At 41.4% G+C, this 12,645-nt stretch overlaps 1 protein-coding gene across 1 annotated transcript in view; it reads right to left on the reverse strand.

Annotated features, from left to right (window-relative positions):
- Positions 1–12,645, reverse strand: part of LOC117531961 (latent-transforming growth factor beta-binding protein 2) — a 291,027-nt gene that overhangs the window by 102,793 nt on the left and 175,589 nt on the right. Inside the window, exon 9 of the mRNA XM_034195149.1 lies at positions 4,441–4,515. Coding sequence (XP_034051040.1) covers positions 4,441–4,515 — 75 coding nt within the window. The remainder of the gene's footprint in view (positions 1–4,440; positions 4,516–12,645) is intronic.

The following is a 12,645-nucleotide window of genomic DNA, read 5'->3' on the forward strand; positions in this document are numbered from 1 at the left end:
GCCAGGAAAGCTGAATTTAGCCCTACAAAATGCCAGCATCGGTTTTCAGTGATGAGCTCTGTTTATTGTGTTACTCTGAGCCCGTCAGAGAGCATTTGTTTTTAAATTGATTAACTCAAGTGCTGCATAATCACAGCTAAATGAAATAATTGGAAATAAGTGAATTGTCTCAGTGGAAGATTGGCCCGGAGAGCGGACAAAAGATAGTCGTTGCTAAACGAATCACTTCTAGGATGTGGTGACGGGGGAAACCTGAATACGCTCTCAGGGAAATCCTGCGTTTGTTTTTCATAAACAGATGGACGACTGAGACCACAGTCATGCAACATTTGCTTTGCTGATATATAAATGAAGGATAAGCAAGAAATTGTGAAATAATTGTAAACAACATGGAGTTCTGTCTCAAACTGTTTCTGGCTCACTCACTTTCTGGCCATACAAGGGTTGTTTTTTCAAAACAAAAATGTTCCAGACAATGCATAAATCCAAGCAATATGATGTTTCTAGTAGGTCAATTGACACATATTTAATGAGAATGTAAAGCTTAGACCTTCTGGGTTACTGTTGGCCAGATTGAACATTACATCAAAGCAAACAGATGTGCGTGTTTCCAGTAGTTCTTATGTCATTTCCAACATCATCTAGTGGTGATTTGATGTGATTGCTGACAGTTCATAATGGAGCCTATACTGAAAAATAATGATTACGACTGTGATCAACAACAATCCAGTTTTGGGAGAAGTTTGTGAAACTAAAGTAGCAGTTGGGGTTGTTGAGTGTTAAATGAACACAGATTGCATTAAGATGTTTTCTTTTACTCATTTAGGACACACAGCAGTGGCTTTGGAGTTGGAAATGACAGAAACTGACAAACAAGCTTGTTTTAAGCTAAAAGTAACTGCAACCACCCCTGCTCCTAATTTCCATCATGCATGTGATATGATTTGTCGCTGCAACAAGCGTAGACATGCCCAGCATATGGCAGTATATCATCATTTTAATTTAGTGGGTTACAAGATGATAACATTTGTTGTTTTCAAGTCATTGTGCATTTTACAGGCTACATGCCTTGGCTTTTCAAACCCTAGATATAAAATGTTGGACTTTTTTAATATACTAGGTAATGGTACATGTGGGCATGAAGGCAGTAACCTGTGACTGACCTTGCTAAGGCACTTCTGGAATCCACCTTGGTATGTGCCACATTTGGTCCATATCAAGTTGAAAATCAAACTCTTTTACCTTTTCCATAGTATATATTTTTAACTGCAATTTTGGGGCCAAGCTTCACTGACATACCACGTCTGGTCCAAATCAGTTAAAGGACCTTGGAGGAGTAGGCCAACAAACAGACAAGATATGTGACCTTAACCCAAATGATTGACATTTGGCAAATTTGACCTTGCTGGGAAATTCCAAAATCCACCTCAATGTGTTCCACATTTTGTGTATATAAGTGTGAAAATGTACAATTCTGGACCTTAGACAACAATAACCTTGACTTCAATGACTGACCTTTGGCAACTTCTATCTTACCTGGGCAATTCCAGATCCCACCTCCATGTGTGTTCTACTTTTTATGAATATCAGGGTGATAAACATCCATTTTAACCTTTGACTCCAAGAAACCTATCCCAGTGATTGACCTTTGGCAACTTCTATCTTACCTGGGCAATTCCAGATCCCACCTCCAAATGTGTTCTACGTTTTATGAATATCAGAGTGAAAACATCCATTTTAACCTTTGACTCCAAGAAACCTATCCCAGTGGTTGACCTTTGGCAACTTCTTTCTTACCTGGGTAATCTCAAGGTGGGCGTCTCAAGGTGCTAACAGGTTAAAACCTTTCAACCTGTTAACACCTTGAGACAGAATTAGTTCACCCTAAGGACATGATCCCTAGTTACAAACAGAGCAATGTAGTGTATTCTATCAGATGTCAGGAAAACTGTAATGAACACTACATAGGTGAGACTAACCCCCAATCTCAATTCTCTTTTGTACCCCTTCCCCTTCCCCTTGGCCCTACCCCTACCCTACGCCTACCCCTTTAAAACAAGGGGTAAGGTGAAGGGGTATGCCTCTAGCCCTATGAATTAAGAAACCCCTCCGCCTTAGGAGAAAAAAAAACTGCCGTCTTCACTGTTTGTTAACATGGCAACCGAAATGCAACTTGTTGCAGTAGCCTGTTTGCTCTTTTGTTTTCTCGCCTTTCTGCGTAAATGCAAAGAAATAGAAGATGTTGCATATTTCTTTGACGCATTGCAATCATGTCATGTTAATTAATTAAATAAATTTGTCATTTATAATAATAATTAATAGTATTAATAATTAATTGATTAGTAATTTATTAATGTTAATGTGATACTAGTAATTAATCAATAATAATTAATATTCTTTTATTAATCATTAATTGATTGATTAGTAATTAATGAATTAGTAATTAAAATAATTTATGATAATAATTTATTAATTTATATAGTGCCAAATCACGACTAATCGCCTCAAGGCGCTTCACAAACATTTAAAAGCAGAATAAAATGAAATAAGATTAAAACACAATAAAAAAATTTAAAACATAAATAAGTAAAAGAAGTAAAATAATAAAAATAATATAAAATACTAAATGGCAAAACAGGAAAACAATTTATTTATTTAAAATAAATAAACATGAAATATATCAGTCTGTGTGCAATGATTGTATACATTATACAAGTTTCACTTTTTGAATGGAATTACTGAAATAAATCAACTTTTTCATGATATTCTAATTATATGACCAGCACCTGTATGTATGTTCTGGGCTGCATCTAGTTCGGTTAATATTTCTTTTTCAAATTCTCCCATTTTTTGCATCCAGCTCTATTTCCTTTAGAAATTTCCTTGACAAATAATAGCAGTCTATTAGGACGTCAGGTTATGTATTACACATATACATGTGCATCTGTATATATTTTCCAACTTATTTCCATTGATGAAACTTCTCATTTTCTGCCTGAAAGTTTATTAGGTGTCGAGTGTGTTCAGGGCTCCCTGTTTGTTTACTAAATACACACACGTGTTACAGACCTTGAAATCCAACAGCAGGGGTTGATATTATACAAAGATTTATGAACATACAAATTAACGTGCTTATCCTTTATCATGATTTTCTCCATTGTGAGATATAAAAGTGTCTTACTGTAGCGTTCGTGTGTATGCGCATTATAACGCCTCAGCGCACGAGCGACGTTACGATATTCCTCAGAACGACAATATATGCAACATGCATCCAGCAGCACACATGTTGCTGTCATAGACAACTGCCTGTAAAGTTTTTTGGCAAGTTATAACTTTCTAAACAGCTTTCTAAACAACTTTCTAAATTTGTAATGAAAGCCACTTCATTTGTGCGGCTCTTTCGGCGCCATGTTTGTTTTTTCGGAGAGAGCGGTAAGCTCCTCCTACCCCTCCAAACAAAGTGTGTATCCAGATTCACTCCAAACGGAGGGGTTTGAAGCCCTCCGCCTACCCCTCCGCCTCGCTACTAAAAGAGAATTGAGACACCCCTCTGTCTCTCGTGCCCGCGCAAAATGGAGGGTAAGGGGTAAGGGGAAGGGCCAAGGGGTAGAATTGAGACTCAGCCTAAGCAGCCGTTGCACAAAAGCCTATACCAGCACCGCAGAGAGGGCGCCAGTGGACCTCAGTCTGCAGTTCATCTCCACCTTAAAGACACTAACCACACGTTTGAGGACAAGGAAGTTAAAATCTTACCCAGAGAAAAGAAATGGTTTGAGAGAAGAGTGAAGGAGGCACTGTTTGTGAAACAGTTGAAACCCAGCCTTAACCGGGGAGGGGGTCTAAGACACGCTTTGTCCCCTGTTTACAATGGGGTACTCAGGTCAAAGCAGTTTCAGTCTTTTGTTCATGGTAATGAGTCATTCACGTCATCAGGAGAGTCGTCATGAGAGCCGTCAGGAGAGGCGTCAGTCCTATCGTTAGGAGGGACAGCTACCCTGTCATTAGGGTGCTAACTAGAGCACAATAGGTGCTAATTGGAGCAATTGTTTAGTCACTAGCCAATAGCAGTCTGCCTCTCGGTAGGAGGGGTCTGGTTAGGTTCAATTCACAAAACGAATATACAGGAAATGCTGTTGGTGCACAGGACAGGAGGGTCGCCAGATTTTGTAGCTTCTGTTATTCTTCTCTACAAGAGTCAAGACATCAAATTTGGTGGAAATCAGCCAACAGACATGGGAGGAGTATGGGAATAAACAACCAAAAATCTGGCCTTAAGCTCCACTGACTTTGACCTTTGCCAAAACAACCCCCTTAAGGGCAATTTTGGGGTCAGCCTACAAGGACACAGCAGGTTTGGTGTTAATTGGCCCAAAAACCAAATGGGAACAAACACACGCACAAATATTTCTAAAATAATGGCATGATGATTTCACAGCTTACCTTGACAGTGTGTGAGGTTCAGCCTTTTAAAACCTTTCGTACACTCCACTTGTCCGTTGGCGATCACCGCGTAAGCTGCAAAAAGAACAGAAAGGGACGGCACAACTTTATTAGAATAAAATGTCCTGTCATTCCAGCGACTCTGTGCCACAAAGTGTTGCATTCACAGCAAAGCCAAAAGAGGAGCCGTAGGAGGGGACCGTATAACTTACAGATGTGAGCATCTTGGCAAGAAGAAAAATGAGGGGGACTAACTGCTGGGCCCCGGGGACCTCGCAGTGAGTGCATGGAAAAGGATCCCCATCAAATGCATTTATCTGACGGTGCTGCCATCCAGCAGAATGGAGGGATAACACTCGACGTCATTTGTAATCATATTACTAATACCTCTCCTCAACCCGGGGGGACAGACGAAGGAAGTGGATATTATCATAAACATGCTGAGGAAGCCTATGTGACAGGCCTGACCTTTATCATCAGCACAGTGCAAATCTACTTTAAATGAGAGGCTAATGCTTTAACTGTGAGCCCCAGGAATGATGGTTAGTGTCGAAGTTAGAAAGCGGCTACGCACAAACCGTTGCCAAAGTAATAAAAAAATCACACAGTGTGTGACTCAGGTGTGTGTATTACATGTTCGTGGGATGATTGCAGTCATAACTAATGTATGTCTGTTAAGCCAGTGACCTGGCAGCGCAGTGACATTAGTGTCAGTTGGCAACCATTCGTTTATTGAGCGGTGAGGTCACTCTGGCTATCATGAGACAACAAGAGAGCATTTGTATCGGAGACGGGAAACGAGTAGCGTCTACAGGCTGGACTACCATTTGGAATGCTTCTATTAGTTATAGATTTTCATGTTTTTCTTCAGTACAATTTAGGCAGCACCTTTGAGCACTGGGTAGTTTTCAGAAGACGTCATCCTGCCAACTTCAAGGTTGTGGCTTTTGCTTGCTACATGTGGTTTTTAATGTAGAATCATCTGCTTCTTCTTGGCCAAGCGGTAAGCTTCAATGGCCCAAAATGAGGCACAAGAAGAAGAAAAAAAAGTTTTTTTCACTTGAGGCTGCACATTTCCATAGAAACCCATGTTAAAATGCCCAGCTTTAGAGCATAAATAAACATGTTTGCAGCCTGGTACAAAAAACAGTTATGGTCTCTGTAGCTAGTGTCACCCTCCATGATAACTGTACAGAGGTGCATTTTTGAAAAAACTCCTTAGTTTAAAATGTTTTCATCCATAATCTTTTGAATAATTAGGGGTGTGACCAGTTTGAGTGACAGCTCAACTCCAGCAGCGCAGCTGTGACTGCTAGTTGTTGTGGGGGAGCGTGCCTGTTCTTTCTGAGCATTTTATTACAAATATCTGTAATAATATGGCTCGCTATGTGTTTAACTGTCCTCATGGATCATCTAAGATGTTTACGCTCCAGTATTTCCTGCGATTTTTGTCTTGTTTAATTTTGGATGCAAACATTGTTAGCACTTTTAGCAACAATCGGAAGCATCATGATGTTAGGTCCAGTTAATCTGTGATTACTGAGAAAATAAGTGGGTCATAATTTTTAATGCCCACACCAATGGCACACGTTATGGGAACCACCATCCAGTCCCCAAGAATATGATTTAATAAACACCTGAACCAGGGTTGGTCTATTAGCTTAGCTTGTTTGGTTACTCTTAAGATGGTGGGGGTGTGTTCATGCTTCATTTGTCTCAGTTATGTCATGTAGGGTGTCACGCAAACGCTACTTCTTTATCCAAAATATGATGGCTGGGAAGTAGGCAAAGTAAACGCTGCCAACATGGCGTCACGCAGAGCAGGTGGCTGGGGTTTTATCAACTTTATCTTTATGTTCTCCACTTTCTCATGGAGGTAGAGTTTATGAACAACGTTGTGGTCTTCAGCCTATCATATCAATGGTGTACGCGTGGTGCATGTGTTAGCATGCGTGCTGTTTTAGTGGCGTGCAAGGGGCGACCGTGTGATGACTAAAATTGAGTTTAGGCACCCTGGAGAGTGTCGACAAACATGTGGCATTGTGTGAAGTGTTTGTGGCGGATAGTGGTGAGCGCCTTGTGAGGTCTACACGCCGCTAAACACCACAAACATGCCATCTGTGTGAGCGGGGCTTTACTGTGTATTTGTGAGGCTTGCACAATAACCAGTGAGCTAAGAGTTTGAACGTAGCACGTTGGAGTGACTTTGGAACTTTGGAGTGATGTTGTGATTTGCCGATGCATAAAAAAAACTTAATAGAAATTGAGAAAAATAAGAAAAACAGTTCTGCCTAAAAACATTGCTGTCACTTATTTCATTTTAGTGGTGTGTTTAGATTTCTCCTTTTCTCATCTATGTTGAATGTTTGAGCCCTAAAGGGGGTAAAGTTATGTCTAATCTACTTTGATACATTTTTGTACCAAAAATCTGACATATGTTTAAAGAGAAAACATGGCTTGTTTTCCACTCACACAGAACAGAATGACGAATGAAAAATGTCACAGAATCGCCAAAACAAATAACCTGACGGTACCAAAGTATAGTTCTCTTTGAACTCACTGCCGCAGCAATGCAGGAGTGAAAACAGCGGTGATGCATTTAAGAAAGTATAGCCACAGCTTCGCCAGCTAAGAAAACATATTTCTTCCGCTGGCAGAGTGGTCCGGGAATGTGAGAAACGGCATTCCAGCTGACTGCAGAGCTGAATGACAGAGGGCTGGACCAGACAAGATCCCCAAGTAATAGTCAACCAGTCTCCCCATCTAAGATTGGCACTATTCAAGTACCTGCCATATCCAAAAATACTTCAATCATGCAATAAACCACAAGTGTTGTTTTTTATTATGTTTTCATCGCATCCATCTGGAAGCCTGTCCGCCCATCCAAGTGTAAACCTTTTGTTTCAGCACCATAAAGAACATCTTATCTGACTGAAACCATTTCTTGGTGGTGTATTGGGGAGGCTAGAGGAAGGTTTCTTTCAAAACATTGGCGTCATCTGTTAGCCAATATAACCATTAGTGGTGGCATCTTGATTTTTGTTTGTACAAAATAAATGAAGAATGCCTCATCTCATTAAAACTTTCTAGGTGGTGGGATGAGGAGGCTAGATGAGGCTTCCTCTTGAAAATGGCCACCATCCGTTATTCAATATGGCCGCTATGGGCGCCATCTTGATTTTTGTTTCCGCGCAACAAGAAAATAACTTGCATGACTTAAACCAGGGGTTTTCAACATGTGGGAGAGTGAGCCCCCCTCAGAGAACAAATGCATAGCTGCACCCCCCCCCCCCCCACCGACTCGCATACACACAATTTTAACTTCTTCATGTTTCTTTTTATTCTTTTACGTTTTTAAGGAAGTGTCTATGTATTTACACATTTTACAGCCTTTGTAAACATTTTAAGCAAATTTTTAAAGAACTTTCTATTCTTTCACACATTTTAAACCCTTTTCAAACACTTTAAGTGTTTTTCCAAAAACTTTCTATTCTTCTATTTTTACCTTTTGTCATATTTTAAAACACATTTTTTAACATTTAACCAACTCTCTGTGTTTTTAAATGTCTTTGACATACCTAACACATTTTAACATAAATAATATTAATTAAACTTTTATACATATTTAGTCTCTCAATTAGTCTCACCTCTTGTTTAGTGTGAGCAATCAGTCTGGGTCTTTGACACGCACAGGCGACAGATCGTCCTCTACTTTCTTCTTTTTTTGGTTGCTCCAAACTCTGTCTTCTCACTGGTAGAGTTACACACTAAAAATGTATCCATTTTGCTCCTGGCATGTTAACTAACAATGTTTTCTTTTTCCTTTTTTCTCCCTTTCTTCTTTTGTTGGTTAACAGTGTTTACAGTTATTTTTTGGGGCACACCTCACAGTTTGAAAAGCACTGACTTAAACCATTTCTTTGTGGCGTATCAGGGGAGGCTAGAGGAAGGTTCCTTTCAAAAAAAATGTGCGTCACCTGTTAGCAAATATGGCCATTATTTACGGCATCTTGATTTTTGTTTCTACAAAATAACTGAAGATTGCCTCATCTCACTGGAAACATTTCTTGGTGGTGGACTGGGGGAGGCTAGAAGACGCTTCCTGTTGAAAATGGCCGTCATCTGTTATCCAATATGGCCACTATGGACGCCATCTTGATTTTCGTTTCAGCACAATAATCAAGAATCATCTTTCTTGGTTGAAAACATTTCTTGGTTGTGTATTGGAGGAGGCTAGAGGAAGCATCCTTTTTGAAAATTAGGATAAATACACAACATACCAATTGTAAAGTGGCAACCTTCCGCTATAGAAATAATTTATAGACTTCATCATCACCGCTACTATAAAACCATACAGTTTAACATTGGCGGAGGGCATCTGCCAGGCTTTGCTTTGCTGTTGTTTCTGTTTCCTTCTTTTCCCCACATAGGCGATAAGCTGGCAAATGGAAAGAATTAGCTGTGAACTTGCACACACAAAACATTTAGTGGGTCTAAATTTATGGAGGATCCAGTAATGGTAGGCAGTTCAAAATCTAAGCATCCTATAACTAAAATACTGACTAGAATATGTACCTCATCATGCATTTCTGAGAATATAAGAACCAAGATGTTCTGTTATTTTCCTGCTGGGACTCACTGAATCTTGAAGGATCCGTGTGCCTGAAGGTTGACAGAGCAGAAGTGAGTCAGATTGAAAGAGGCAACCGGGAAAAGGGGGATCTGTGTTAAAGTGACGGCCCTGTTCCTGTCTGCCCACCTCATCCTTCTCCACAACGTCCTAATCCCCTTCCATAGTTTCTGAGTAATGAGCTGTTGTGGTCAGGTGGTGGGCATGCCCTCTTGCGGGGACGAGATCAGGGAAAGTCTGGCCTGAGTGACAGCAGGACGCACAAGCCAAGGGGAGCTCAGCGGGTGGAGGTCCACAAGTCTCAATAAAGCTTATTATTAGGAAGCAGTGAGGACTTCTGCAAACTGAGGCATAGCTCATTTCAGAAGAGATTTTGCCAAAGTTGTGTGCAGCTGTTAACCCTCATATCTTAAAATAATACACTGACAGAACAGTTATGCTAAACTTTAACACGTATCTTTGGCGTGATTCCAAAGACAGCATAGGCTTTAAAATTTAATTTGCACGTAGGCTTTAACTGGGCAGATTGTGGACCACACTTCCTCATGAGTGAAGTGAAACTAACAATGCGTGTTATCAGAGTTCAGCACTGTAGATCTTTATTGGCCCCGTGGGCCAAACTGTTTGCAGCGAGCCTCATATAGTCAGGCAGCTGCCGAGACCCGACCCGTAGAGGTCATCAATGGGCCGGCAAAACACTGGTAGCCTTCTCCAGGACACATTTATTATAATGTAAAGAAAAATTTAGCCGGTTGGCCAGAGAAGGTCTGCAGGAAAGTATGTGGAGTCAGAGACACTTATATCAGCCAAAACTGAGAATTTCAAGCAAATGGTTAAGCACATTTTATTTGACAGAAATGGTTCTGTTCTTTAAGGAAAAGCTCAGAGAATCTCAGAAGAATTTGTTCGGAGAACTAACTAAACCCCCACAATCCCCAGCAACAACCATGTCAAAATAACGACTGGCAGCGCAAAAGACGCTGGATAATCTCTGCTAAAACCAAATTAGGCCTGTTTACGATGTGGTGCAATAAAATGCTTATTAGCGTAAATGGAAAATAACAAAACAAAACGGAATGCAAACATCCCAAATGATCACTGGACAAAAAAATGAAAGACGCATGAATGAACAAAGAACAAGGACTAAACCACTTCACCCCATTTCTGGGAAACAGTTAAAGTGTGCTACAATCCGTGGTTGACCTTAATTTATATATACAACAAAAAGCCGGACACAACAAATCTGCAACAGCAGCAAAATGAGGTAATGGCACGAGAGACTGAAAGCAATCAGGATAATGATGGGAAGAAGGTGATGAGTTTTGATCAGTGTTGGGGAGTAATTACTTACATATAATTCCAAATGAATATCAATGTAATCCCTTACAGTTACTGAGAAAAAAAAAATCTAATTAATTACAAAAAATGTGATTGTAATCCCTTACAGTTACTGAGAAGAAAAAAATCTAATTAATTACAAAAAATGTGATTGTAATCCCTTACAGTTACTGAGAGAAAAAAAAAATCTAATTAATAAAATAAAATGTGATTGTAATCCCTTACAGTTACTGAGAAAAAAAAAATCTAATTAATTACAAAAAATGTGACTGTAATCCCTTACAGTTACTGAGAAAAAAAAATCTAATTAAATTCCAAAATAAATGTAATTGACTTTTAAAGCCAGACTGAAGACACACTTGTTTTCCCTGTTCTATCATTAGTATTTTATATGATTGTGTCTTCTTTTATTCCTTTTATTTATTTTACTCCTTTTACTTATTTATGTTTTACTCACTCACTCATCATCAACCACTTTTCCAGGTTCGGGTCATGAGGGCAACAGCTCCAGCAGGGGACCCCAGACTTCCCTTTCCTGTGCCACAATGACCACCTATGACTGGGGGATCCCGAGGCATTCCCAAGCCAGTGTGGAGATATAATCTCTCCACCTAGTCCTGGGTCTTCCCCGGCATCTCCTCCCAGATGGACATGCCTGGAACACCTCCCTTGGGAGGCACCCAGGAGTCATCCTTACCAGATGCCCGAACCACCTCAGCTGGCTCCTTTCAACGCGAAGGAGCAGCGACTCTACTCCGAGCACCCCACGGATGACAGAACTTCTCACCCTATCTCTAAGGGAGACACCAGCCACCCTCCTGAGGAAGCCCATTTCGGCCGCTTGTACCCGCGATCTAGTTCTTTCAGTCATGACCCAACACTCATGACCATAAGTGAGAGCAGGAACGAAGATTGACCAGTAGATCGAGAGCTTTGCCTTTTGGGTCAGCTCCCTTTTCATCACAACAGTATGGTAGAGCGAATGCAATACCGCCCCTGCTGCGCCGATTCCCCCGGCCAATCTCATGGTCCATCATCCCTTCACTCGTGAACAAGACCCCGAGGTACTTGAACTCCTTCACTTGGGGCAAGGCCGTATTCCCTCCCTGGAGTAGGCAATCCATCCATTTCCTGCTAACCATGGCCACACATTTAGAGGTGCTGATCCTCATCGCAGCCGTTTCACACTTGGCTGCAAACTGATCCAGTGAGTCTTGGAGATCACCGGCCGATGAGCAACAGGACCACATCATCTACAAAAAGCAGTGATGAGACCCTGAGCCCACCAAACCGGAAACCCCCTCCCCTCGACTACGCCTCCCAGGCACCTCCCACCGTATCTCCCGGGTACCTGATCATATGTCTTCTTCAAGTCCACAAAACACATGTAGACTAGGTGAGCATACTCCCAGGCACCTTCCAGGATCCTTGTGAAAGTAAAGAGCTGGTCAGTTGTTCCACGACCAGGACGGAACCCACATTGTTCCTCTTCAATCAGAGGTTCAACTATCGCCCAAACCCTCCTTTCCAGCACCCTGGAGTAGACTTTACCGGGGAGGCTGAGTAGTGGTGATGCCCTGTAGTGGCACACACTCTCTGGTCCCCCTCTTTTTAAATATGGGGGCGACCACCCCAGTTTGCCACTCCTTAGGCACTGTCCCAGACCTCAACGCAATGTTGAAGAGATGTCTCATCCAAGACAATCCCTTCACACCCAGAGCCTTCAGCATTTCTTGGACGGATCTCATCAACCCCTGGGGCCTAGTCACTGCGGAGTTGTTTGACTACCTCAGTGACTTCCACCAGGGAAATGGATAAAAATTTATGTTTATGTTAATTGTATGTTTATGTTAGAAGATGGCGTGTACGTTCGTGTTTGCACGGATGGCGGCTTGTTCAACCTATCTCGGCTACGTGCGAAGTCGCAGACCTATATCAGGCTTGTTCGTGATCTGCTTTTCGCAGATGATTGCAGTTTGTTCGCCCATTCAGAGCAGGCTCTACAGCGACTCATGAACACATTTGCATCTGCTGCTACAAGCTACAGTCTCACAATCTTTGTGAAGAAAGTGAGGTGATGTACCAACCACCACCGGATCGCGTGCAGCAGGAAAGCCCGTCAATATTACTTAATGGAGAGATTTTGAAGATGACGGAAGCCTTCACGTATCTCGGGTCTGTGTTGACGTTGTCGAAAACTGCATCTCGAAAGCTAGTCAATCTTTTGGCAGGTTGTG

This window comes from Thalassophryne amazonica, chromosome 19 (genome assembly GCF_902500255.1).
Source record: "Thalassophryne amazonica chromosome 19, fThaAma1.1, whole genome shotgun sequence".
In the NCBI taxonomy this organism is placed as follows: Eukaryota; Metazoa; Chordata; class Actinopteri; order Batrachoidiformes; family Batrachoididae; genus Thalassophryne; species Thalassophryne amazonica.